The 26,192-nt window shown below is 38.9% G+C and overlaps 1 protein-coding gene and 1 long non-coding RNA gene across 2 annotated transcripts; one reads left to right on the top strand and one right to left on the bottom strand.

Annotated features, from left to right (window-relative positions):
* Positions 1-100: 100 nt before the first annotated feature.
* On the bottom strand, positions 101-16,216 carry LOC148422854 (uncharacterized). Its single transcript, XR_015865899.1, has 4 exons — positions 16,109-16,216; positions 12,227-12,423; positions 2,563-2,674; positions 101-980 (listed from the first exon to the last, which is right to left on the bottom strand). It is a non-coding gene; the product is annotated as an uncharacterized LOC148422854 (long non-coding RNA).
* c25h12orf75 (chromosome 25 C12orf75 homolog) lies at positions 2,426-16,773 on the top strand. Its single transcript, XM_088417116.1, has 6 exons — positions 2,426-2,664; positions 7,702-7,726; positions 9,379-9,414; positions 10,447-10,526; positions 10,837-10,867; positions 12,210-16,773. Exons 1-5 carry the CDS (start codon positions 2,613-2,615, stop codon positions 10,839-10,841), a joined length of 198 nt encoding a protein of 65 aa, XP_088273242.1. The 5' UTR covers positions 2,426-2,612; the 3' UTR covers positions 10,842-10,867; positions 12,210-16,773.
* The last annotated feature ends 9,419 nt before the right edge of the window (positions 16,774-26,192 follow it).

The following is a 26,192-nucleotide window of genomic DNA, read 5'->3' on the forward strand; positions in this document are numbered from 1 at the left end:
TTTAAGCGTGATAACACACAAATACATAATACTCAGTAATAGTGTTTTGTTTGATTTTTTATTTTATTTTTTTAGGAAGATTTCATATTCATTCGCAGAACCATTTTTTTATTGATTTCGGTAATTAGGTTGAGTCGTTTAGATGTGCCAACAAGAACAAAGGAAAATCATTTTTGATCATTATTAAAAAAAAAACATTATTTGAACATCTTTCAACAACGAATACATTTTTATATATTATATTGACAATAATCATGTAATAGGGACAGTAGTAAAAGAGTTGTAAAAAGACATCATGTCAATAAAATCAGAACAAAGTATTTAAAAGTAATTATTTGACAACCTGTGAACAACTCATACATTTGTAAATTACATTTCTGAATACAGTATAGAGTTTTGCGAGAAATATAGTAAATAATGAAGGCGTCATGTCGGGTATGTTGATGTTATAAATTGTAAACAGCGACCTCAAGTGGCATCAGGGGGAATGGCAGCACATCAGTTTATTCAAAACGATGGAATGCACCTAACTTAAAAAAACACGTCTGGCACTGAAAGAGTTGATTTAGGTGTGAGTTTGATAATCACTGCGTTAGGTGTTGTCTACGACTTACAAACCGAGCTATTTAAGTAAACAGAAGCATGTAGTTAACACTTCTTTTACAGCTTTGGGAAATATAACTTTTTTTTCGCATAATTTCAGATGTTTGGGCCGCAATAGTGACCTGGATATTAATTACAATGCAAATGCCACAGGGCAGCCGTTGACATCGAAGACAAGTCTCAGCAAGCAGCGCAAAGACAGCATGGGCTGAAATCTCACTCCTTCCTTCCCTTCCTTCCTTCCTCGCTCCCTAGCGGACGGCTTGGCACTTTAATTGGTTACATGATGGTTCCGAATCAGATGACTGTGATGATTAGCTATTTGCTGCCGTGGCTCAAAGCAACCATAAAAAAAAAAAAAGAGTTCCTTACGGCCGCTGAAAAAAAAAATATTTTTTTGTGAGCACATCTCTACAATGATCCCAAAAGATGAATATTTTTTGTGAACAAATATTTATTTAGATTTTTTTTTTTTGAGGACAGGTCTGACACTTGATGTTTATTATTTTTTGTGGATAAATATTCGTTTAAATATTCATTTAATAATTAATTTCATGATTTATTTTAGTTAAGAGATCTCTAGTGTAATCCCAAAATAGGACGCTTTATGTTGAATATTTTTCCATAGACAAATATTTATAATTATTTTTGTTTTAAGAACAGATCTGACACGTTATGCAGATAATTTTTTGTGGACAAATATTTATTAATATTTAATGATTTATTTTTGTGAACATAGCTCTACTGTAACCCCAAAACAGGACGCTTTACGTTTAATATTTTTCTATGGACAAATACTTATTTATAATTATTTTGTTTTAAGAACAGATCTGACATGTTTTGCAGATGATTTTTTGTGGACAAATATTTATTAATATGTATTATCGATTTATTTTTGCGAACATATCTCTACTGTTAACCCAAAACAGGACACTTTACGTTTAATATTTTTCTATGGACAAATATTGATAATTATTTTGTTTTAAGAACAGATCTGACATGTTATGCAGATGATTTTTTTATGGACAAATATTTATTAATATTTATTTTGTGAACATAGCTCTACTGTAACCCCAAAACAGGACACTTTACGTTTATTATTTTTCTGTGGACAAATATTTATTTGTAATTTAAAAAAAATTTTTTTATCAGGTCTGACACTTTTTATTGGTTATTTTTTTGTGGAAAAATATTTATTAATAATCAAGATCTTTCCTTTTTGATAACAGATTTCTTCTATGATCCAAAAGAGGACACTTTAGTTTGATTGTTTGTTTGTTTTTTTTGTGGACCCACACGAATGAAGTTTGAAAGGGTCTAAAGTTTAATAAATTAGACACTGATGGCATGTTTTAAGCCTTTTTTTTTTTTTTTTAACCCTAAAATGCTTTGCACTGGTTAAGGGGTACACGGCTGAAAAAATATTTTACAGGACCTACATCACTGAAAAACTACTGCTCTGAAGAACGGAATAAGGTTGAACCCATTTTTGATGGTTGATGCGTGAAAATGCACAAGGGTTTACCTTTTCAGATAACGCTTGGTTCCGAAAGAGTTAAATGCTTCGCGAGGCTTCGTTTTCTCTATCTCTACTACTAATGACATTATTGTTTACGTGTATCTCCAATTCTTACACACCGGGAAAAAACTATGAGTGTATATGGAGTTTTGACATGAAATGGAGGCTCTCCATTGGTTACTTCTTCACATATTCCCTCCTCCCCTGGTTTCCACGGCAACCGTGTCAGGGCGTAACATACCAGCAAATCACATTAAGGCAAAGCATCTTTCTCTCTTCCCTCTCGCCCACTTGAACACACAAACACACTCCCCGGCCCGGCGTGCGTATAAAAGCCCCCGGCTCGGCGCTTCCTGGCGAAACTCTGAGCGTAACCGTGGGAGACGCAAACTTGACCTTCCGTCTCTCCTCCTCCCGCTGATGTGTTGCTCATTCCTCACCTCGGCGGCGGCGGCGGCGGGCGTCTGACGCTCACGTTTGGACGACGTTCATGAGAAAAATGGGTTGTGGCAATTCGTCGGCCGCCAGCACCTCGGGAGGGGGTGAGTTTTTCTGTGTTTTTTTTATAGGAATGTGAGACAAACACGGGGGAGAGTTATTTGCGTGTCTGCGGGAAAAAAAAAAGCTGGAAGGTGATTAGAATGTAAATGAAATGCGTTGGGCTCGGAGTCATTGATGAATGAATAGAAAGCATTTGCATGGGGGGGGCACTTTGATTTCTAGTGATCTCGATTGTGGAGTTAAATTGCGTATTGATTGCTTCAGTCTGTGCCAGTGAAGAATATCTGATTCGAGATTGGCTTTCATTCATAAAAATACTGTGTTGACAGTGTTGTTTTTTTTTTTTAAAGCGCGCATTCGTTCAAACAAACATCCTGTCTGAATCGACTGCTTTTATTTTGTTCGATATCTAAATCCTGGACAACAATATTTTAGTAACCGGGGCGCGGATCTCACAAGAGATGTTTTGGATAATTCTATGCATCCAACACTTTGTTGGACTGGTTTTATAGTCCAGTGGTTCTCAACTGTTTTTCAATGAAATATGTGAAATATTTTTTCACTCGAACCTGTGAAAATCATTTTTGGATGAAAAAAAAAACAGGCTTAAAATATAGTTGTGTTTCATCCGTGTCTGGTTTATGAAACTTTAGAACCACATTCATAATGGTATCTCTAGGCGTATTTTAATAAAGGAACTCCAGAAGAGATCTGTTTTATTTTAGATGCCAGAAAATTGCATCACTAATCCGTCCAAAACCTAAAACAAAAGCGTACATCATTTTGCAAATAAAGCAATACGTTGATTCATGTTCCAATTAATTTGCTCTAAATTTGAAAAGAAAACTGCACCATTCCTGTCATGGCATAAAACTAGATTTGCTGTCTCGCATACTTGTAGTGTAAGTGGTTGTTTCATGTCGAACCATGACATGTTGTCACCTTCTGGGTGAAATTTCAGCTCCTGTCTTCTTTCAATGCTTCCATTTGGATGTCAAATGCCTTTGATGTAAAAATCTAAGGACTGGACAAATTACCGCAGAAGGGTTAACTCATTCAATGCCAGGGACGTGTTTTCACACTTCTTTTTAAGAGTCCAGATATTCACGTGAAAATATGTCCCTGGCATTGAATGAGTTAATTGCACGTTTTCATACCCTACCTATTACTGTAATTTAACACCCGTTATTGCGATATTTTTTTCTGTTTGCTACATAGCTTTTAACCACAGCGGTAATGTAAATTTGCAGAAAATTTGAGAACCCATTGCGTGACAGTGAAATTTTATGACTTGTCATAAAACACAGGCACGCTATTAACACAGACTCACAAGGTCAGAGGTCAATGTCACTAAATGCCCTGTTGATAATAAATATCCCCCCCATGAAAAGTGCCTTCTATGGTGAATGAATAAATACATCAGAATCAACAGCAAGATCAAGGGCAAATATAATGTCCCAAAAAGTTAAATACAACTGAACCGTACCGAGACAACGGACGCGGTTGTTGAGCGCACCAAAGGTTACAAAAAGGGTACCAAAATGCGGACGAGTTGAACACTGGCCGCGGTCCAAATGGGATCATTTCTTTGCCATCGCATGAACCTGCGCAATATTCTACGGTGACACACGTTTGTGGTTTTCAACCCAACTAATCAAATCATGCATCATTCAGGAAGCGCGGCGACTGAGTCACGCACGTCAATTTTTCAATTTCAAGCTTCAGTCTTCGCGGACTCAAGTGACCGCCCAGGCACACACTGTACTACTCATCCTTGCCCTTATTTACACAGATGCAGCTCCTAAGATATGAAAGAGCTTTTGTTTGGCCTCTGAATGGTTCCCTGTGTCATGTCAGCAGACTTCGTTTTTGACAGTTCCAAGGGAAATTCACGCTTTTCCTACTCACGCATGGACTTGAGGATTCCAGTAGGAGATATGTTTTCCCCTACTTACGGATTGTATGATGTGGCGTGGCGAATGTTTCAATAACACACACTGAAGGTGTGTGTGGACCCTTGAAGTTAATGTGATTATTGACCGAAAGGTCAAAAGGTCAAAAATGACAAGATATCCCCTGATACAAATAAAGGCTATATGTGCAGATTTTTAAATGTTAAATATGTGAAAACCAGATGAGTAGATTGTTAGCATCGCCTCAGTGTGGCTTTTGCATAAAAACAAGAATGCTCAAATTAAAAGTCAGTGATTATTTATTTAATAAAGTTTACCAGATTGAAAAGTACATACCTTATCTTTGTAAAGTGTTCAATTAAGTTGAAAAGGATTTGCGTATCATGTATTGTACTCTATTATGAGTTACATTTCCACAGCACCCCAACATCATTGGAATTTGGATTTTTATATACTTATACTTTTAAATACTAATCTATTTGGATTTGTATACACTTTTTAAAATAATTATAGCATATTTTATTTACTATAGTAGTAAAGAAAGCCCGCTCTACTCTGAATGTCATAGAAATGTTTATGAAAAACAAAAGAAAGCAGGCTCTGAAGAAAATATTTTTTCATATACCTTACTGTAGTAGTCATAGTAGCAGTTGTAGTAATAATAGTAGTAATAGTAATAGTAGTAGGTTACAAATACTTCATAGCAGAAATTCCTTCATATGTAAAGCTAGCAGGAAACTAACTAGCAAGTGATGGTAAAATTAGCCTTATTACTAACACTACTACTACACCTATGCCTACAACGACAGCTAATAGTCGTAATAATTGTCGTGGACTATTACTCGTAGTAGTTGTCATAGTAGTAGGAGTAGTAGTAGTAGTAGTAGAAGGATTATTAGTAGGTAGCTTGCTAGCGATGGTAAAATTAGCACTGTTAGCTAACACTGCCAGTGCTACACTTATGACAACAACTACGACTACTATTAAAAGTAGTCAAAGTATTCATAACAGACAACTACTAGAAAAACTACCCCTACTATTACACGTACTACTCCTAGTAGTTTTAGTAGTAGACATGGTAGTAGAAGTAGTAAGATTATTGGTAGGTAGCTTGCTAGCGATGGTAAAATTAGCCTTGTTAGCTAACACTGCTAGTGCTACACTTATGACTACAACTACGACTACTATTAAAAGTAGTCAAAGTATTCGTAACAGACGACTACTACGACAACTACCACTACTATTACACGTACTAGTCCAAGTAGTTTTAGTAGTAGACATGGTAATAGAAGAAGTAGTAGCAGTAGTAGAATGTTACGAACCTTTGTTGGTTAGAGAACAAAACAGTAAATTCGTTCATATGATTAGCTAGCGCCTAGTTAGCTAGCAGCGTATGATAAAGTTAGCCTTATTAGCTAACGTTAACGACTATTACTATAACAGTTGTAGTAGTAGTACGGATTTGCTGACAAGTACTATTACTACTACTAAGTATAAACAAGTGATAGCAGTAGTCGAGCCTATTACATGAATTTCATTAGCTTGTACTTCTGCAGATGTAATGACAATGTAATCTGAAAATGTCAATATGACACTGTCGCAAATTGCATATTTTTTAGATGCTTACTGCTCATGTGTGGTGTAGTCAATCTAAAAATCTGTATAGGACATTTCATACTGAAATAGAGGGAAAAACTAAATGACTTTTAAGCGTTCCTGACATTGTACACAAGATAGTGCCACAATTGTAGCCTTTGTGCAAGAAAACAAGCATAATGTGGAACTGAGGCGAAACCAATCAGGAGATTTACTCCAAAGTCAACAAGTCCCTGGGGGTGTCTCAGCTGCCTCCAAATGTTTCTAAATCAACTTCCAGCGAGGCTTCTTGTAACATTTAAGTGCATTTTCATTATTCAAAAATAAAGTACATTGATGCTTTAAAATAGGAGTTAGCCAACTTATGGGTTTTACATAACACAAGCCATTGTACATAGATTTTTTTTTTTAAATGTGATTTTATAAGCATTATACAATGTACAATGTTGACAATGAACTCAAGTGAACTTTCTTTGCTACAAGCAACTATTTGACAGATCAATTTGACTGAGTGGAAAAAAAAAAAAAAAAAAAAAAAAAACAGGCTCCAAGATGTTTACATCCACTCCCAATCAAAGTTTACTGTCAAACTAAACATAAAACAAAACGAAATCCACATTGTGATTTTAAAACTGCCACAGAACACTGCCTTAAAATCCGCTAGTTAATGCTAGCAAAATCATGCCACAGTATTTGTGTTTTATTAAAACTATTTGTTAGCATGTCAGTAGTGTTTTGTGGTGTGCTAGCATTAAGCTAGCTGAAGTGCCAGTTGTGACATTTTCAATACATAGTATGCAATTGTGTTTGATTTATGTTTTTGTTTGTATGTTTGGTGGTAAAATTTAAATGAAAAATAAACATTTTGCGGTCCATAAAACCCTCATAACATTTTTTTTTGTTTTGCTTGCAGGTCAAAGAAAAAACATCTTGTCACTCATACATACAAAATATCATGGTGCTTTTAAAAATCTTTTTTTTTTATATTGCCACCATAGACGCACCAACAAAAATGTAGCTGAAAATGAATTTTTGTCACGTACAGTACAGGCAGCACCTAACGAAAACTCGACATCAAACATTCACGCATAATTTTTGTTTTAATTCAAAACATGTTTTGTTCTGATTAACTGATTACAGCAACATCATGCCTTCAACTCAGTAATAGAAATATAAGCAGAACCGACATATTTTCAATATCACACCGATACTCGGATTGTTAGACTACTGTGCCAACACAACAGTAACATGCCTGTTTGCTAGTGGAGAGTGCCCCCTGGTGGAGGGTAAAGTGCCAGTTCTAGCTCAAAATCAATACTTCGATAGCATATTCTTTTAGCACCTTTTGTTTATTGGAAGATTGCCCCCTGGTGGCCAGTGAAAAATGCAGATAAGACATACTGGACTATAAACCGTAGGATTCAAAGCCTGACAAAAAAGTTGCAGCTTATAGAGTGAAATTGACCTTAAATAGCTTCCAGTGTCCCGGGAGATAAATTGTTTGCAAGGAGACCTTCAATACTTTTGATGAACAATGATTAAGTGTCTCTTCTTCTCTTTTATTTTCAGGGCCATCCGAACCCTCAAGGGATGTGTGAGTACATCGATAATCACGTCTTTCTCTTTGGAAAATAATATATTATTCGTTGTCACTTTAGATCAGGGAAGTCAAACTCATTTTAACTCATATAGTTTTAAAATAATTCCAATTATATATAGATTTTTTTTGCTTTACTGGTCCCAATTTCTTGCAACATTGGTAAATATAATGCTGAAAAGTAAATACAAAAATTGTAAAAATGCGATTATAGTAAAAGTAACTATGCTGTATATTTATATATTTATGAAAATTAAAATAGAAATATTTATTATGTCATAATTAGAGTATTATGGATGATTTTGAAGACTTGTGCATTATGAGAGTCCACGCTAAGCCAATCATCAAAGTCCTTTAAAGGCTTGCAAATGCATTAAGTTGGCCGTGAGCGCCACCCGGTGGTTTTGGGGTGTCAACACAAAAACTTCAATTGCGGCGAGTTGCCATTGAAAGGATTAATGCCAAAATCGGGGTAAATGCAAGATCAGGATTTGAATATGTCCAAAATTGACCACATTTCCAATTTTGAATGGCAGTAAATGAGCCTGACATGGGCTAAATTTGACACCTATAGGATGTACCTCTTGACCTACCGTTTGCAAGCATTTCCAAGGGACCGCGGCGTGGCATATTGAAAGTCATCATGTTTTGACAATCTATGCAATATTTTAGCCACCTATTTTTTTTTATGCTTTTCATTTGATATCACACATCAAAAACATAGAAAAGCCCAATTTGGGTCCAAATATTCCCCAGGAGATAAATAAACATATAAACGTACGTTTGAATACACGCAAGAGTAATGAAGTACTATAGACAGCAAGCTAATGGGTTTGGTGAGTTATTATTATGATTTTTTTTTTTATATGCGTTATGAAATAATCTTGCGGACCAGATCTGGCCCACGGGCCGTAGCTTTGACGCCCCTGCTTTGAATCATCCAACACGAAGGCTAGTTTCTGCCCTGACCCGTAAATACATTTTACTAAACGCTTACAGTCACATGCTGCATTAATAAAAGCGGTCACATGACCAATGAGACGAAATGAAAGATATGCGAGCATGAAAGCAGATTCTTCGGCCAATTTCACACAAGGCGGCCTGTGGTTTTGCTTTGAACAGGCGGCGTTTATCAAAGCCCGGACAGGGACCTTGACTTTTCCGGAATCGGCTTGCGTGTGTATATCTCTATTTGTTTGTATATATGTGTGTTCCTTGATAAACATCAGAACTGCACAGGACTCCTGAGAGCTGACAGCAGCATGTTAAGACCGCGCTGCGCAGCAAAATATCACCAAACACACACACACACACGCGCACACACACACACGCACACACACACTATATGAAACATGAGATTAAAGCGAATAGTACATCCCGAGTGTGAGTTATTTGCTGTCACGGCGCTGCAGTAAAAGTGACATTAGGCAGGGCCCGTCCAGGTTTTCCAGCCCCCGAGAGACAAAGAGGGAGATGATTATAAATGAATAAATAAAGCCATAAATAAGCCACCCGCAATCATAACAGGCGGTTTAATCCGATCATCAAGCCTATTTTGTTGCTAACGCCGGTGTAAATCTCACAAGTGCGCTTGTGTGAAGCTAGGGGGAGGAAACTCCAAGCTGACATGTGCGTCTTCTCTCAATCAGGACAGAAGATCCCTTGGCAGACGATGAGAAAAGAAGGTACTTTTTTACTTTCGATGAAAGAAAAAGCCAGGGAGCTGAAATTTCACCCAGTTGTTGACAACATGTCCAAGTTCAACTCAGTTAGCACACTACCTGGAGTGTTAAAATATTTTGAGAATTAGATGGAAAAAAGTGACTCATAAAAAATGGAATTAAAAAAAAAATCTAGGGGGCGTTACTGAGCTATTTTGGAAAAAATGAAATAATTTAATAAGATATCAATGGTTTTGGCAAGCCTGGCGCGTGTGCGACTTTGCATTAGATTTCCTGCATGTTCGGAACCCTAAAAACAAAGCATAGTTATTTTTCAAAGCACTTGTTGCCATGGCAACATTATTTTACGAAAAATCACGAACTTCATGTTTTGACGTCGATTTAAGGCCTATCCATCATTCTGAGCAACTACGAAATAGATCCGGTAATCCCATTTTTAAAAAACATCAAAGAAAAAAAAAAGGAAATTTCCTAGCCACTAGGTGGTGCTAAAAATCGAAAAAAAAAAAACCCGATGTCTTCGTTATTCGACTCCCATCAAATTTGTGAAATTTTGAAAAGTTAGGATCATCTGGGTAAAGTTGCAGTAGCCTTTACTGTTATGATAAATCATCGGATTTTGCATTGATGTATAGGCCACGCCCATTATCGAAACATCGCAATGTTCTCGATAACTGATGATCCATAACTTGACGTTTTCCTGACAAATTTTCCCGATTATGTTACATTCATTCAACAGTCTAAGGACAACATGTAAAAATGTAAAAACAATAGTATTTTTTGCAGCACTGGCAAAATTACAGAATATTAAAAAATAAGCTTGGCATTGAAAATTAACTCATTCACTGCCATTGACGACTATATACGTCAAAAACACAATTTTACCAGGGTTGACAAATGAATAAGTTAAATCTTCAAAAATCCATTTTAGTGAACGGTGCAGGTGAATATTATAATCTAATTTTGCGTCTGAAATAAATTGAAATTAGAATATACAACATAATAATAAAAAAAACTCATCTTGCGTCCACTCAGGAACTATGGCGGCGTGTATGTGGGTCTCCCGGCAGATTTGACCACGGTGGCTACAAGTCAGTCCAAGCCCAGCCGAAAAGGTAGGAGAACATCGCCGTACCAAAAGACAAATAAGGACAAGCCTGTTTGTGTCCAAATGGGACAATCATGTGTTTTTGCTTAAAACCGCAATCATAACAATAATTTACTTCGCTGGAGTTCAAAAGTGCGGCAGCTATCATTTTTTTGGCAAACACAATTCAACGCATTGCATTTGTGTCTTAAATCATCTGTTGATTTCTATATCTGTCCCGCAGCTTTTAAAAAATAATAATTATAAATTACAATAATGGGGCAAATAAACTACTGTGCCATTGTTTGATTAGTGACTTATCATTTTTCTTTTTGCAGACTAGCAGTCAATGACAGGGATCACGCAAAGGTACGTGCACCATTCACAAAAGTTCCTTTGTGAGCACTGAGACCAGAAGACTAAAAAACTTAAAAAAGAAAACAATATTTTAATTTTTTTTTTTTTAATGGAACCCCTTCATTAGCTATTTACACTTACAAAAGAAATGAAATCCCCAAGCTATTATTTGTACTATTATTTCTAATGTGACTCTATCGTTTGTATATTTAAATATAAAATTGGCATAATTGCCTTGCAGTTGGATCCATATTAGTTTTTCTTTTATAACTGTAGATATTAATAATCAGTTGTTCTATAATGGGGGTATGTGAAGGCAGTTTAAGGGGTATGGAAGGTTTTAATGGAATTTCTGCAGGTAACAGCAAATCTCATTTGTTTTTCAATGCCATGACAGCAAAACTGCATTTTCCTTTTCAAATTAAGAGCAAATTAATTGGAACATGAATCATCTTGTTGATAAATGGTGTTAAAATGGCGTATTTGCAAAATGTGTGCCTTTGTTTTGTTAAATTTTATGCAACGTGAAAAAAAAATACTGCACACTTTGACGCCAGCATCCTGCCATGATTGCCGTTGCTACTGATCACTTTTGAACATATCAGACTGACTTAGATCTGAGTTTTGATGAGTGCACACTTTCATGCAAGCATACTGCCATGATTGCAGTTGCTACTGATCACTTTTGACATACCAAGCTGACTCAGATGTGATTTCTAGAGAAACGTTGTAACGTTTCAAAAAAATAAAAAATACTGCACACTTTGATGCTAGCATTCTGCCATGGTTTCAGTTGCTACTGATCACTTTTGAACATATCAGACTGACTCAGATCTGAGTTCTATGGTTCTGGGAAAAACTTTGCACCATATTAAAAAAATAAATGACTGCACACTTTGATGCTAGCATACTAGCATGAATGCAGTTGCTACTGATCACTTTTGCACATACCGAGCTGACTCAGATGTGACTTCTGGTGTTCTGGAAAAAACGTGGCATCATATAAAAATAAATGACCGCACACTGTGATGCTAGCATACTGCCATGATTGCAGTTGCTACTGATCACTTTTGAACATATTAGGCTGAGAGCTGTCTAAAGTCACAAAGTGAAAACAAAAAAAAATAAAAAAGTTGATTTCTGAATAGTGTGAAAAATTGGGCATTACGGGGAAGTTACATCACAAATTTTGCCCAAATCTCGTCTCGTTCTCGTGGACAATTTATGTCCTGTCCCACCCTTAGCGCCTAGCTGGAAAATCTAAACGAAAAACATTAGGTTTTGGGTCGTTTATTTTGTTTGTTTACAAGATACATGCTGGCCAGTGTGGTCTTAGCAAATGTGGTTTCAACAGGCATCCTGCATACTCACCTTGAGACGTCCACCTTCAGACTCCACCTCGGACGCATGGTGACTTTGCTGAGTGACGCGGCGGACCTTTTAACGCGTCGCTCGAGTCGAGATGCAGACATTTCGCCGGGTCTCCGAAGACGTCTCTGCCTCGTGGACTCGTCGCGGGAGGCGCAACCGCACGGAGCGGATCTCCGCGGACGCCATTAATCATCTCCCTTCAAAAATAAAAAGACGGGCACGGAAGTGGACAGGAACCCTCTGGGGAACTACCGGCATGGTGACGGCCATTTTGGCCCGTCAGTCACAGTGATGAAATGTCGCGGGCCAATTAGGATTTTTTTTTTCCTTCTCATTAGCACGCCGCAAATAGCAATCACCACATCAATGACTCACAGACAGAAACGAGAATGTCAAAGAAACGCCCGGGAGGTCCTTCAGGCTACCGCAATATTAGGTACACTAAGGAGCTAAATCCAAGATGTTGTACATGACATTTTTGAATGTTCCTGTGATGTCTCACTCTACCTCTTATTATCTTGGTGAAAAATGTCCCATAAAAAAAAAAAAACTGCACTGACCTTGTAACATGTCCCCTTCATGCCACCTGGACGTGACAAAACTATAAACGCAAGAAAGGCCCGTTTGCAAGATGCGCTAACGTTTAATCGTTTCCACTTCACAGTCGCCGCCATTTTCACAGGATCTACTTCTCTCAACTGTAAATATGATACATTTACTAAACTACATCTAATAGTTCCGAGTTTCTTTGTAAATGCTTTATCAATATGATAATAAGGATATTTACGTTTTAAATTTTGTAGCTGTTATCATCATATTGACATATATCCTCCTGAGACCCAAGATATTGATTTGTGTCTACTGTAGTGGACATTTGTATTTGGTGTTTATCTTCTGATTCATTGGGGATAGCATACTAAGTCCTAGTGTGCTCAATAGAGGACATTGTGGCCGTTTCGAAGCTGCAAATGAATACTTTGGGTGTCAGGAGTAGATCCCAAATTTAATCTTCTATCTTGCGTGTCCATATTAGGTTTATAGGTGAGAGCTGTAGTATTTGGGATTCATGACAAAGACTCAGGAGAGATTAAAATCTCTATTTTTTGAGACCTATAACTCAAGTCTAGACTCAAGTAAAGACTCAAGTAAAGACTCAAGACTTGATTCAGACTCTTCTTTTGTCAAATGAATAGGCTGTGTCTGAGGAACATATTCTAATATCAATATCCTATTTTGCTTGTCCTTGTTAGGTTCACGCGTGAGCCGGAACATTTGAGATGTGACTCGGACTCAAGAGAGACTTCTTTCCCGATTTTTTTGACAGAACTTGACTTAGACTCACTAATAACTTGAGACTTGACTCAGACTCTTCTTTTGGGAGTAGAGCCATTTCCTCTACCATCAGGGCTGGGTAGAATAACCAAAATATCGGCTAAAGTATGAGTAATACTGAGGGAACATAGCATTTGAGTAGTATAAGTAATTGTTGTGACACGGTAAAAAAACCCAAAAAACTATAAAATGCTGTAAAAATCCGAACGTTCTAAAGGACAGGTGTCAAACTCAAGGCCCGGGGGCCAGATCCGGCCCGCCTCATCATTGGATGTGGCCCGTAAAATGCTAAAATACCAAATTTCAAAGTTGTCTTCAACTTTTAAAATTTTTTGGGGAAAAAAAAAACAAACATTTTACTCCCAAGCTCTCTTTTGAACAGTTTTTGCCGGCCTCTGATTTCAAAACTCGGTAAGTGTGTGACAAACACACTTAAAATCCATCATACCTGCCCTCTGACAGAAACTATAACTACAGTGGCCCATGATAAAAATTACTTTGGCACCCATGTTCCAAAGGATATTTAAAAAAAAAAAAAAAAAAAAATCTAGTTATTATTGGACTCAGACTCAGACTTGGAGCCTTGGACTTCTGGGTCAAAGACTTGAAACCTGACTTGGCCCAACAAAAACTCTGGTCTAGATAATTATTACATTGCTACAGTTTGTGATGGAAAAATGAAGCTTCATGAAGCACCTGTTCTTTTTTTACTCCTCTAGATGGTGCTCTTGGTTTGAATATGTACAGTGTCAATGTATTAACCCGCCCCAGCCTCTTTGAGCCAAGAGTGCCATCTAGAGAGCTCCAAAAATATCACAAGTGCTTCACGAAGCTTCGTCTGTCGATTACTAGCGCAAAGTGGAGAAATCACCTTTGTCCGCTAAAAATATTCCAAGATGTGCAAGGTCAAGATCATTTATCAGCCAGACTTGACAACTGGCCCCTAATTGAATGTAGTCCAGCACTCGGCAGGTGGAGGAGGAGGACGTTGGAATTAGGCCAACTTTAAACACTCGAGGCTCAAGTGGCTCTCCTTTCCCCTCCACGCGACACAAAGCCCAACCAATCGACAGAAAATCAAGCACTGGCCGGGCTTTGTCCTTGTTGTCATCAGTCGTAAGTGATTTGCGCTAACGTGGCCAATTACGGGCCTCACGATGTTTTGGAAAATTGACTGTGCGGCGGAGGTCTAAAATAATTTCTCGCTAATTCATTCATCCGAGCAGGATCGCTTTTGTTCCAAAGATGAGTTTTAACTTTGAGTTTGACGCACGGGGACTCGGGATGAGTACGGTTGTAGCGTTTGTCGTATTCTTGACAGCGCGCAAAAAAAAACAAAACAAATGTCAGACAAAGTGATGAGCTCGTAATTTTGTCTTCATTTTTTCTCAGATTGGTTTTCCTCCACTCTGAAAACAACAATGGTAGCCTTTAGTGGTGATTTCGTAGTATAATATATGCAGAATTATCAAATTTCATAGAACGTATCAAGAAGGCCACTCGCTCATATTCAATTTGCAGATATTTCTCAAAATGCCAACAACCGGGGCAGAAATCAACCACGGCTAATAATCAGTCCATTTCTATATTTTGCTAGCTAAATCTTTCGCATGTTTCCTTCCGATGCTTCCTCGGTTGAAGCTAGCAAAGGAAAACAACAACATCAAGGTATTCTGTGTGTTATCATTTACCCGTGAACTCATATCATATTTTCTACATTGTATTATTTGACTTGGTCTCAATTATCGCGTCTATTTTCGTATTTACCCCATACATAGGATGCACCATAGTAAAACGTGCATGTGCAAATAAAAAAACTAAGGGCAAAAAAAAAGGAACATAATATATCGCTCCCAGTGTATGTATTGTACGTAATATGCTCTGATTGGTTTATCGCTGCCACTGTACACATTACGTAATGTTCTCTGATTGGTTGTTCGCTGCTAGCATACATTCTGCGTGTGCTATTTCCCTTAAATCTCCGCGTCAGTAAGGAAAATTTCGTGACTCAGACCAATAATTTTAACAGGTTTTGGGACTCGAACTGTTGATTTTTAAGGAATTTCAAGGCTTTTGCGCCTGACGGTACGGAAAATATGGTAATTGGGCCCCAACAGATGTAATTCCACAAGATAAATAAAAATGGACAAGACTGCAAATTGAGAAACAGCTATTGTTTCCCATGAATTAGCATGTGGTAGTATTAGCATGCTAGCTATCAAACAGACATCCAACTTTTCCCGTTTGCTTTACGACTGCACTTTAATTTTATAATTTGAGTCACGATAGAATGTTCGCCCTTTACCCCGGAAGTAAAATGGTAACTTTAAGGAAAACACCCGGCTAGCGACTGAACATATGAACAAAAAAAACCCACCTATATAGCATTGCACACGTTTGTACGAATGATTTTTTAGGACTCATTTGAATGGTACTATCCGTACATTTGACAAGAAGTAGCAAACGCTAATTTTTTGCCCACGTGTGTGACCGTTTCAACCTTGGCAGTGTGCACTCGGCCGAGTGCCATCCGAGTTTTTTTTTTTTTACCTGCTTTTAGCTGCTGTCTCACCCGGTTGTGTCAAACGCATCGCTTTGCCCTTTAAGATGGCTCCCGCTGTCTATGATGAATGTCACCGCCATTGGCCTGCACGCAGGGGAACACAATATGGATGCGAGTCACACTGACGTCCTCAGAGATTTTTTTTTTTTTTTATGACTAATTCATATTGTGCAATTGCCTTAGAACCTTGTTTTTAGATCACATTGTCCGGATTGTCATTTTTTTTTAAAAGTCATAAAGATCACCGATTAAGAAGATTAGAAAACTGACATTTTTACGTGAACATTTTGAATATTTATACGGCGTTCCCTTGTTTATAGCGGGGAGTACCTTCCAAAAAAGACTTGCGACCAGTGAAATCTGCAAAAGTAGATTTTTTGTATCCATGTTTTTTGTCAGAACGTATTTAAATGCTTTTTCATTCATTTTTTTCCATTTCCACTGTATATCACTATCCTACATATAGTTTCATTTTTCGTCAATATTTTTCCATTTACAGTGTGTGTGTGTGTTTGCTTACTATAAGAACGTTTTCTTTTTTCTATTACTAGTGTTTTTTGCTGTACAATATATTTTCCTATTTTTTTGGTTTATTTTTACAGTCTTTTTCCTATGTATTACGTTTTAAAAGATTAAAACACCTTCCAAAACAGTTTATAATTTTTTTTAGTTACACCCTCAAAATTCAAACCATGCCAAAAAAAAAAAAAAAAATCTGCATTAGGGTGAAGCAATGAAAGGCGAACCATGTTAAGCAAGGGAACACTAAGGTAGCAATGGAAAAACAAAGTCTCTTGTGAGATTTTTTTTCTACTCTTCTGGTTAGTATTTTTGTTTAAAAATAAATGCTGGTGCAATGGAAATGTATAACAATTTAATTGCATCTTAAAACCAAAAAAGGAGGAGCAAAAAAAAAAAAAAAATCTCCATATTGTTCATTAGACTTCATTTTCACAGGACTTGAGGCAAATACAGGAAAAAAGAACACACATTTTAATCGTTTTTTTTTCCTCAAGGAAGCCATAAAATTTGCTTCAAATTTGACTAATTATAAAAAAATCCTTTTGGGTGTGTCTAGGGGTGCATCTTAAACACAACACCGTTTTTTTTCATATAATTTCCCTCTAAATTCTCCTAAGAAGCCGCTCGTCCCATACAAATCCTTGTCGACGGTGACAGAACAACAAACGTCTTTTCAAAACCACCTGGAATCAATGATTCATCATTAAAGAATTTTATATTTGTCTGTGCTCGATGCTGGTTATTGACCAAGGTCTTTTCCAAACGCGTCGGCCCCGCTCGATCAATATCCTCGACGCTCCGGGAGATTATAAGAACTCGCCGAGGGACAAACTCAAGCCAAGATTGGAGGACATTTGTCCTGACTGATGCAGGCCGCCTGCATGCTTCGCCATCAATCATAGCCCCCACGCTGGGGGTAATTGACTGTGTTGTGGGAGCGTGCGCTGGCCGCCGAATGAGGTGGCGGTAGATTTGGCGAGGCGTTAACGGTCCGCGCTTTCAACACGCAGCGGGAAGACTGCGTCTCTGAGGAGCCTGTGCGCCATTATGGCGTACATGCAGCATCCTTAACAAGCCACAGTGGGACAAGAAGGACCAAGAAGTAGGAACCGACAATATTGAGCATAAAAAGTGCTGGTCGCTTCTTTTTCACGTTTCTTCTGTGTTTTTATGACCTGCAAGGACATTCTGGTTTCCAGTGAGGATTTGGAATAGTTTTGCCAAGATCGAAGAGAATTCACCGTATTTTCCACACCATACGGTGCACCGTCCAAGATAGAAGAAAATTTACCGTATTTTTCACACCATACGGTGCACTGTCCAAGATAGAAGAGAATTTACCGTATTTTCCGCACCATACGGTGCATTGTCCAAGATAGAAGAGAATTTACCGTATTTTCCACACCATACGGTGCACCGTCCAAGATAAAAGAGAATTTACCATATTTTCCGCACCATACGGTGCACCGTCCAAGATAGAAGAGAATTTACCGTATTTTCCACACCATACGGTGCATTGTCCAAGATAGAAGAGAATTTACCGTATTTTCCACACCATACTGTGCACCGTCCAAGATAAAAGAGAATTTACCATATTTTCCGCACCATATGGTGCACCGTCCAAGATAGAAGAGAATTTACCGTATTTTCCGCAACATACGGTGCACCGTCCAAGATAAAAGAGAATTTACCGTATTTTCCGCACCATATGGTGCACCGTCCAAGATAGAAGAGAATTTACCGTATTTTCCGCACCATACGGTGCACCGTCCAAGATAAAAGAGAATTTACCGTACTTTCCGCACCATACGGTGCACCGTCCAAGATAAAAGAGAATTTACCATATTTTCCGCACCATACGGCTCACCGTATTATTCGGCGTGGTCTTGATTAAGGGGTGTATTTCCGTACCGAACCCATAAATAATGCAAACCGTATTAAAAGACGCATGTTCGAACATGCAAAAGAAGAGAACATAAGTAATGTACTTTGAATGGTTTATCACTCCTAGAGTACGTACCGTACGGAATATTTTTTTGATTGATTTATCGCTGCTAGTGTTGCAGTAACACGGTTTCAAAGTGTTCTAATGTTGGCCGTTATGTTTTTTAAAGAGGCGGATGCCCATAATTGCAAAAATGCCAACTACCAGAGCATATAATCAACCCAGCTAATAATCGGTCTGTTTATAAAATTTTGCCAGCCATGTCCTTCACATGTATCCTTCCAATGTTTTAAGAGGGCACAGAAGGACAACGATATCCTGGTACTCCATACATTATTGATTTATCTGTACTTTGGAAGAGTATTTTCGTATAATTGGGTGTATTTCCGTACTTAACCCATAAATAGGGCACATCGTATTAAAAGGTGCATGTTCAAACATACGGTCAACATAAGTAGCCTTCCACATGTAGCCATCCGATGTTTCCTTGGTTTAAGCCCGTGCTTCTCAAATAGTGGGGCGGGCCCCCCTGGGGGGGCGCGAGGTGACGGCAGGGGGGCTCGTCCCATTATTTCAGATGCACCGATCTAGACACATCTAACAAAAAACACTGCCCTAAAAAGTGATTATAGACTGTCAAAACAGGTCGAGGTTAAATACGGCACCACGTGTTCATTACTAAATGCTTGCAAAAGTTATTAGATGGCGAAGTTTACATTAGAGACCCATATGAGCATTGATACCCAGAAGTTTGAAATAAAATAGATAATTGTTGATTGGTTTGCGACGTAAACCTGCAAAAGAAAATGTTTTGGGTATAAATGAAAATCTGCGATAAAATGAAGCAACGAAAAACAAACATTGTGAGAGGCATGGCAACTGAGTCCCAATGTCCACCAGAGTGGACAAAAATGAATAATTTGAGGAAGATATACTGGTAATATATATTAGTTTTTTATATGTCTGTTTAGCTTGAGCATCCAAGTGGGCATATGCCATGTTTTTAATTATAAAGTCAGCCATGCAACACGGGACCGCGCAAAAATATGCGACTCGTACACAAAATAATCCTTTTGATCATCATTGCGCCATCTGTTGGATGATGAACCTTTTTAATTGGAATTATATATGTCATGTTGTTGTTCTGGGATCAAAATACGGACAAAAAAACACATCAGACAGTAAAACAGACGATTGTGTTCCCTTTTTTTTTTCTCCATAAAAAAGACTGCACACCACAGCAGGTCATTTGCTATAAAGTGTTTTGCAAAATGCTCTTGTAGTTCTTTCCCGTTGTCATATTTAGCCATTTCCTATTTCTTGAACTCAACATGACCCCTTGTTGTTTACCCCTTTTTTCTTGTTCTTCGGTTGTTTGTGCGCAATCACGAAGCAGGTGAAGCGAAGGTTTTACGCGTGATGCGAGGGCTACGTGCTGGAGCACACACCCTTAATCACATCATATGTAAATAAATAAATAAATAAATTTAGTGTAAATGTCTGATGTCACAGCCTACGGCTTACGACACTGTGGCCTATACTGTTAAATCTTTGTTGGTACGGTGTAAAATCCAATAAGTTTCATAGTCCATATATATATATATATATATATATATATATATATATATATATATATATATAGTTTTAGAAGGTATGTAATGACAATTTTAGACTAATCTAAAAATCATGTGGTCAACCAGTTGTGGTTTCCTCGTGCAAAGGCTGCAGTTACACTATTTGTCCACTAGGTGTTACCATTGTGCCAATTTGTGATTTTACAGGCGCTATTTCCTGGCCAACAGGTGACACTGCAGCACAAGTTTAAATCTCAGTTGTGTTTCCTGAAACAGGATACACACAGACATACAGGTACCTTCCCTCTGATCTATGAAAAGTGTGAAGACTGTCGTGCGCCTGCAGTGTCTTATTATACCTTTTAGGAATGCAATGGAACTGTGATAGTAAGCATCCAGAATTCCAGATTATTGCTAAAACCTGCCAACCGTTATTTTTTTTTACACTCATTTGGTTCATCGAAGATGTCAGTAGACATGTAGAATTTAGGTGGCAGGTAAGTTGGTGGGTTCGTTGGACAGTAAGTTGGTGCGTAGAATACTGTAGGTTGGAAAATACGGTTACGGAACGGAAATAGGTAAATTCTTGTCACAACACAGAAACATCCCTCAGGAAAAGCTATCTCCTCTCTGGCCTAAAATCCTCACTTAGATCTGGAACGTTTTCTTGATAAGAGAACCTTCTCTCTGGACCTCTACCTGAGGACTCCGTGATTATAACTAACATCCTAACCAGCTCACCAACTGGCCAAGAACAAAAGCGAGTTTGACGCCGTAGTTCAACAGGATGATCATTAGGCAAAACAAAAAGCTTGGACGCTCCTATTGGTTTCCCTTGATGAGTTTACAGATGCTGTCAAGTCCCAATTAGGATGGCTTTTTAACGTCTTCCAAAAGGATTACGTAGAATCCTGGAGTCCTGGTTCAAACATCCACTGAGAAAAACAGAAGAGATCTCAAATGCTTGGTTTCACCCTTATAGATATCACTGATAAAGTGACGAATCGTGTGAGCCGTAGAGAGATGTCGGATTTTCACTCCTTTTACTGACTGACAAGCACAATTAAAACGAGTTCTGGAGCTGATGGATAGCGTACGTTCCTCACTTATGTAATCAGATTTAGTCCGTGGTGTGTTCAGTGTAGAAAGTACGTGCCAATGCTGATAAATTGTAGAGTACCGCTCATGTTTTCAAAGCATGTCAAAACCAAAAAAATCAATGCCTTTAACTCCCCCTTCAGACTCCAAACCGTCACTCCAATTTAAGGGCTCGCTCGACACGCGATACCGTCGCTTCCTTGTGTTGCGCTTGGGTCGCTTGGTTGGGGTCAACCCCTCGCGGTTCTGGATTGAGGTCCAGCTAGGAAAGACCGGATGGCGTCGCGGGCTTCGCTGTACTAATCCGGAGCCCTGCTTGTGCTTTTAATTAGAAACAAAGGAGAGGCTGTGCAACATGTGGTTCTGTTTAGAGCAGGTGAAACAATGTACTGTAGGAAAATAGATCCGTCATTCGCCGCATTCCAGAGGCTAGTGAAGAACGGCGCTCGATCAAGGGAAGAGCTAATCTTGACATGAAGGAAGTTGAAGGATCCTCTAGCGAGTGTTTCCACATTCTTAATGCAATGCCTCCCCCCTGTTTCCAATCTTTATTACATTCAATGAGAATAGTCTTGAGATTGAGACCTCCTAGTTTTGGAACAGTTCCAAATGAACTCTCGTGCAGTTCAGTTGTGGCGATTCCACCTCAAGTCCATCCAACTGGCTAAAAAAAACATTTGGACCTCAACAGAATGATGCTGATGGTGACTAGTAAACTTAGCGAACATTTCTGAGGTTTAAGCTTGGTTTATGGTTGACGCGTGAATGCTCCAGGTGAAAATGAGACTCACATTACACTCGGTGCCCCTGCTGTCAGCCGATATACTCCCATACTATAGGTGGCAGTAAATGGTGTCTAAAGCATACAAACAACACTACTCTATAACAGAGGAAGAGAATCCAAGTAAGTTCAAAAGATCGAAAATTTTCCAAGCTTTTTTTAACAGACCCCTCATTTCTCCCCAGTATGTCTACTCTCCAGGAGTTGTTTACTGTATTTAGGTCACGGTAGTCCTCAACCAAATCATGACGGTGTTTGTAACGGCAAACTTCCATAAGCGATTGTTCATCCGCCATGTTTTCCGTGTAAGAAGATAGGCATTGCGGAAAATCTGGCCCAACAAAACGTCAATGACACCTCGGAAGCGCTGGAGGTTTGGAATCAGGTGACCATTTAAGATGGTGACCCCGAGTTGACGGGATATAGTGATCTCTTCCATCTCCTCCCGTTTATGCTTGTCCTTTTATTCTGAGGCCCTAGAATCGTTAAAAGCAGGTGTAATCTTGCCAAAGATCAACTAATTTATACTCCAGGGGAGCTTCTGAAATGTGCTCACATGCTGACTCCTAATTTGGATATGAAGAGCACATGCGAGGGACTTTCATGTGGCTTTGGCTTTCGTCCCTCTCACACTGAGCGCTGTTGGCGACTGAGGATCAAAATGATCAAACCCGTTTGATGCTCGGTGCCATCCACGTTTCAAAAATGTCTTCGTACAAGAGGCATCAATGGCGAAATGCCGTGCGTGACTGGTGACTGAGCGTCAAATAACTAAAGAAAAAATTGCTTGAACCAGGAGTTTTAAAAATATATTTAAAGGATTGAACTGAATTGAATTTGAATCGAATCAATCCACTTTGAAATACACCAAATTGTCCCTTATTGGAATCATTGAATTGTCCCTTATAGGAGTAATATATCTTATAAGGAAATGACATATTTACAGGACAGACAAGTGAATTAGAAAAGTTCCCAGTGTGCTTTCGCTCCAGGAGTCGTTTACTGTATTTAGGTCATGGGAGTCCTTCTCAGCCAAATCATGACGGTGTTTGTAACCTCAAACTTCCAAAAGCAATTGTTCATCCGCTATGTTTTTCGCACGAGAAGGTAGACATTGTGGAAAATCTGGCCCAACGAAACGTCAATGACACCTCGGAGCGCTGGAGGTTTGAAAAGTCACTGCCTCAAACCCTTGCGAACCGAAACTTATTGAATATTCTCTTGTAATTGTCAAATCATCTCTTATTGGAGAAATACATCTCAGAGGGAAATGGCACATGAACAGTATGGACAAATGAATTCGAAGATCACTGCATCATACCCTCTCAAACTGAGCCATACTGAATCGTAATACCGCTGAGTGAAACCAAATCAAATTGTCCTTGAAATGTTTTGGACCTTGAATTGTTTTGTATCATCTTTTGGAGGGGAATGTACTCCTTTCGTAGAAAGGTTGGCCAGTCATTTGGTAAGTAAGTCCATAGGGAAGGTCGCTCCCAGTCAGTAGGTCAGTGGGTCAGTCTGTCCCACGACCATCCGGCAAACCCAGAGGAGATCAAAAGAGCCGCCACCCTCGCCGATAATTGCCGTTTTCCCCCTCAGTAGGACACGGGATTTAGCAATTTCTGAGGTCCACCACCGATGCGTATCACATCTCTCAGCCACAAGATTATTGGCACGGTTCAAACGTAATCTGGATCACCATCCCACAAAACATTCAGAGTTTTGGTTATTAACACAACTGAGGCATGATCCAACGCGTAGCCGAGCCAGCTTCAGAACAATTTCGGTCTGCAATTATTGCGTCTCTACTTTATTGTTGCTTTTATTGCTGAAGTTCATCCAAACGCAATTGCCAAACACATCTACCAGGTTGGTTGCTCACGTGAGCAAAGAAGCGGGCCATGAACTTGAGGCTACATTTCCAAAAACTCCACAAAACATTCTCATGTCAAAGAGTTTCCTGTATGCCTACGGGCTTGATCGTGTCTTGTACTCTGGATCTCAGAGGTCCTTTTCGGACTTTCTGTCCCACCTGAGGAAACATTTAATAGGACGTGGGGGAGGCGCGAGGTCACAGAGACAATGATGTGAAGTCGAAAAGGAATGTTATTGACTCTCTCTTAATATAGTTTACAAGAGCAGGTCAGCCCGAGATCATATCAGTCCGCGATCCCGTCGTTCCATTTCCAGCCGCCCTTCATGAGATGCTGTCAGGGCCCGGGGAGGTTGGCCTCCTCTCCCCATGTGGTTATAGTCAGTACACGCGGCCTCCATTGGAAAGAATGTAGGTTAATATAGCAAGCGGGATCTGGACATCACACTCCGCCGTTTATAGCTCAAAAGAGCAAAGGCGTAGCGTGCGCGCGGCGCAGTAAATCAGTGGATGTTTGGCACGGCGCTACCTCGTAGGAGAAGGGCCCGGCCAAGAAAAGCTCTCACGTGCGCCACGGAAAGGGAGGCGAAGATGAAAGTAAAGACGACACGCTGCGGTATTTTTAGATTGGACGGAAGCCCAGCCGGTGTCGTCTGGACGGAGGATGTATATGAGCGATTACTTCATCGTTCGCAGGAATGCCTTTCTCACTCCGCTTCCTCCGCCGGTCATGTTATGGGAAATAGAACGGTAAAGATTCCAGGGTGAACGTATGCCAGAACCAATTGGACCGTGGCAGATAATTTTCCCTCCGTCTCCCACTTATAAATTCCATGGCGGGATCCAAGCTTTATGTATTAAACGCAGAAATAAGAGCTGACGTTGATTTCTTTTCGGTCCTCTTTAGGGCTAATTGGCGAGATGAGAGCGAGATCGGTCCGTTTGTTTTTACTGTACCCGCAAATCTGACGTGTTCATCTAATTACAATTGGGAACGGGCAGAGTTTTACAGAAAAGCTGGTATGATGTTTAGGAGTTCTGTTTCCAAACGGGCTGGGTTTAGTTCCTTCGATCGCGCTTTGGTGGCAGTTAATGTCAGGAAACAGAAGATTATAGTCAATTTGATTCGAGCTCCACGATTGATTGCACCCACTCAATTCGTTCCAGCGTTTTTACGACCGGCCCGCTCGCACCCCTGCCATCATCTCCGATTGGGGTGAGTTCTATCCGGAAAGACGTAAGAGGACATTTTTTTCCTGCCTTTCTAGGTCAACATTCGATCAAAAGAGGCTGAGAAGCAAGTTGGCTTCGAGTTTACGGTGTTCCAGCACTATATCACGGTTCTCCTAACGTTACCCCACTATCGCAGATTTCAAATGGAACGTATTTACTCATCTATTTATCGGAAAGCCCTACTATGTCGCGGAATTCTAATCCATCACAATTTGGTTTCTTTTCCGTGGTTATACTATGGCACACTGACTCGTTTATATACGTTCGAACTTATTTGCCAGCTTACTTGCAAAATGGCCGAAAAATATTTGCTAATACTTTTGAACATACTTAGAAATAATGTACTTGCAAATATGTCCAAAGGGACTTGCCAAAACGTTTGAACATACTTTCAAAGACATTCAGATGTACTCGTAAGTAGATTCAAATGTACTTGTAGGCTATATGGTAAAAAAGTAAAAATAAATAATCATAATAATAATAATAAAAAAGCCATTGGGCACTAACTTTTGCATGTGCCGTAGCATTAAATGAAAAAAAATGAGTGAACATAAAAATAAAACTATAAAACAAATGACAAACATTTACTTACTTAATCTTCAAACATATCAATATAATGTAGGCCAAATGTAAATAAAAAATAACATGCCTATGCGCAAGTATATCTCATGACATTATAAAAATAAAAGCTATATTGTTAGCACTAAGCCTACAAGTATGTTCAAAAGTATTTGCACACAAGTTTAAACCTACTAGCATATACGTTTGAATACTTGCAAATTAGCCAGCAATAAGCTTGCAGATACATCCAAACATACTTGCAATTACGTCCGAACGTACTTGCCAGTACACTCGAATGTATGAGTAGGGTGAATGTGAAAAAAAATAAATAAATAATGCCATGGGGCATTGACTCACACAGGTGCATACTCCATGACATTATGGGGAAAAACGACATCGATAAAACCATAAAGATCAATAATAAACAATGTTTACTTACGCTTTTAGGCATTTAGCTTTCAAGTATGTTTGAACATATTTG

This window comes from Hippichthys cyanospilos, chromosome 6, assembly GCF_059441005.1.
Source record: "Hippichthys cyanospilos isolate Australia breed blue-spotted pipefish chromosome 6, RoL_Hcya_1.0, whole genome shotgun sequence".
Classification (NCBI taxonomy): domain Eukaryota; kingdom Metazoa; phylum Chordata; class Actinopteri; order Syngnathiformes; family Syngnathidae; genus Hippichthys; species Hippichthys cyanospilos.

Bases quoted from the DNA above. Each gene is read 5' to 3' on its own strand.
- c25h12orf75 (XM_088417116.1), top strand. From the start codon at position 2,613: ATGAGAAAAATGGGTTGTGGCAATTCGTCGGCCGCCAGCACCTCGGGA. The intron at 7,727-9,378 runs GTGAGTACATCG...TCTCTCAATCAG, and splicing joins TCCGAACCCTCAAGGGATGT to GACAGAAGATCCCTTGGCAG. The intron at 9,415-10,446 runs GTACTTTTTTAC...GCGTCCACTCAG, and splicing joins GCAGACGATGAGAAAAGAAG to GAACTATGGCGGCGTGTATG.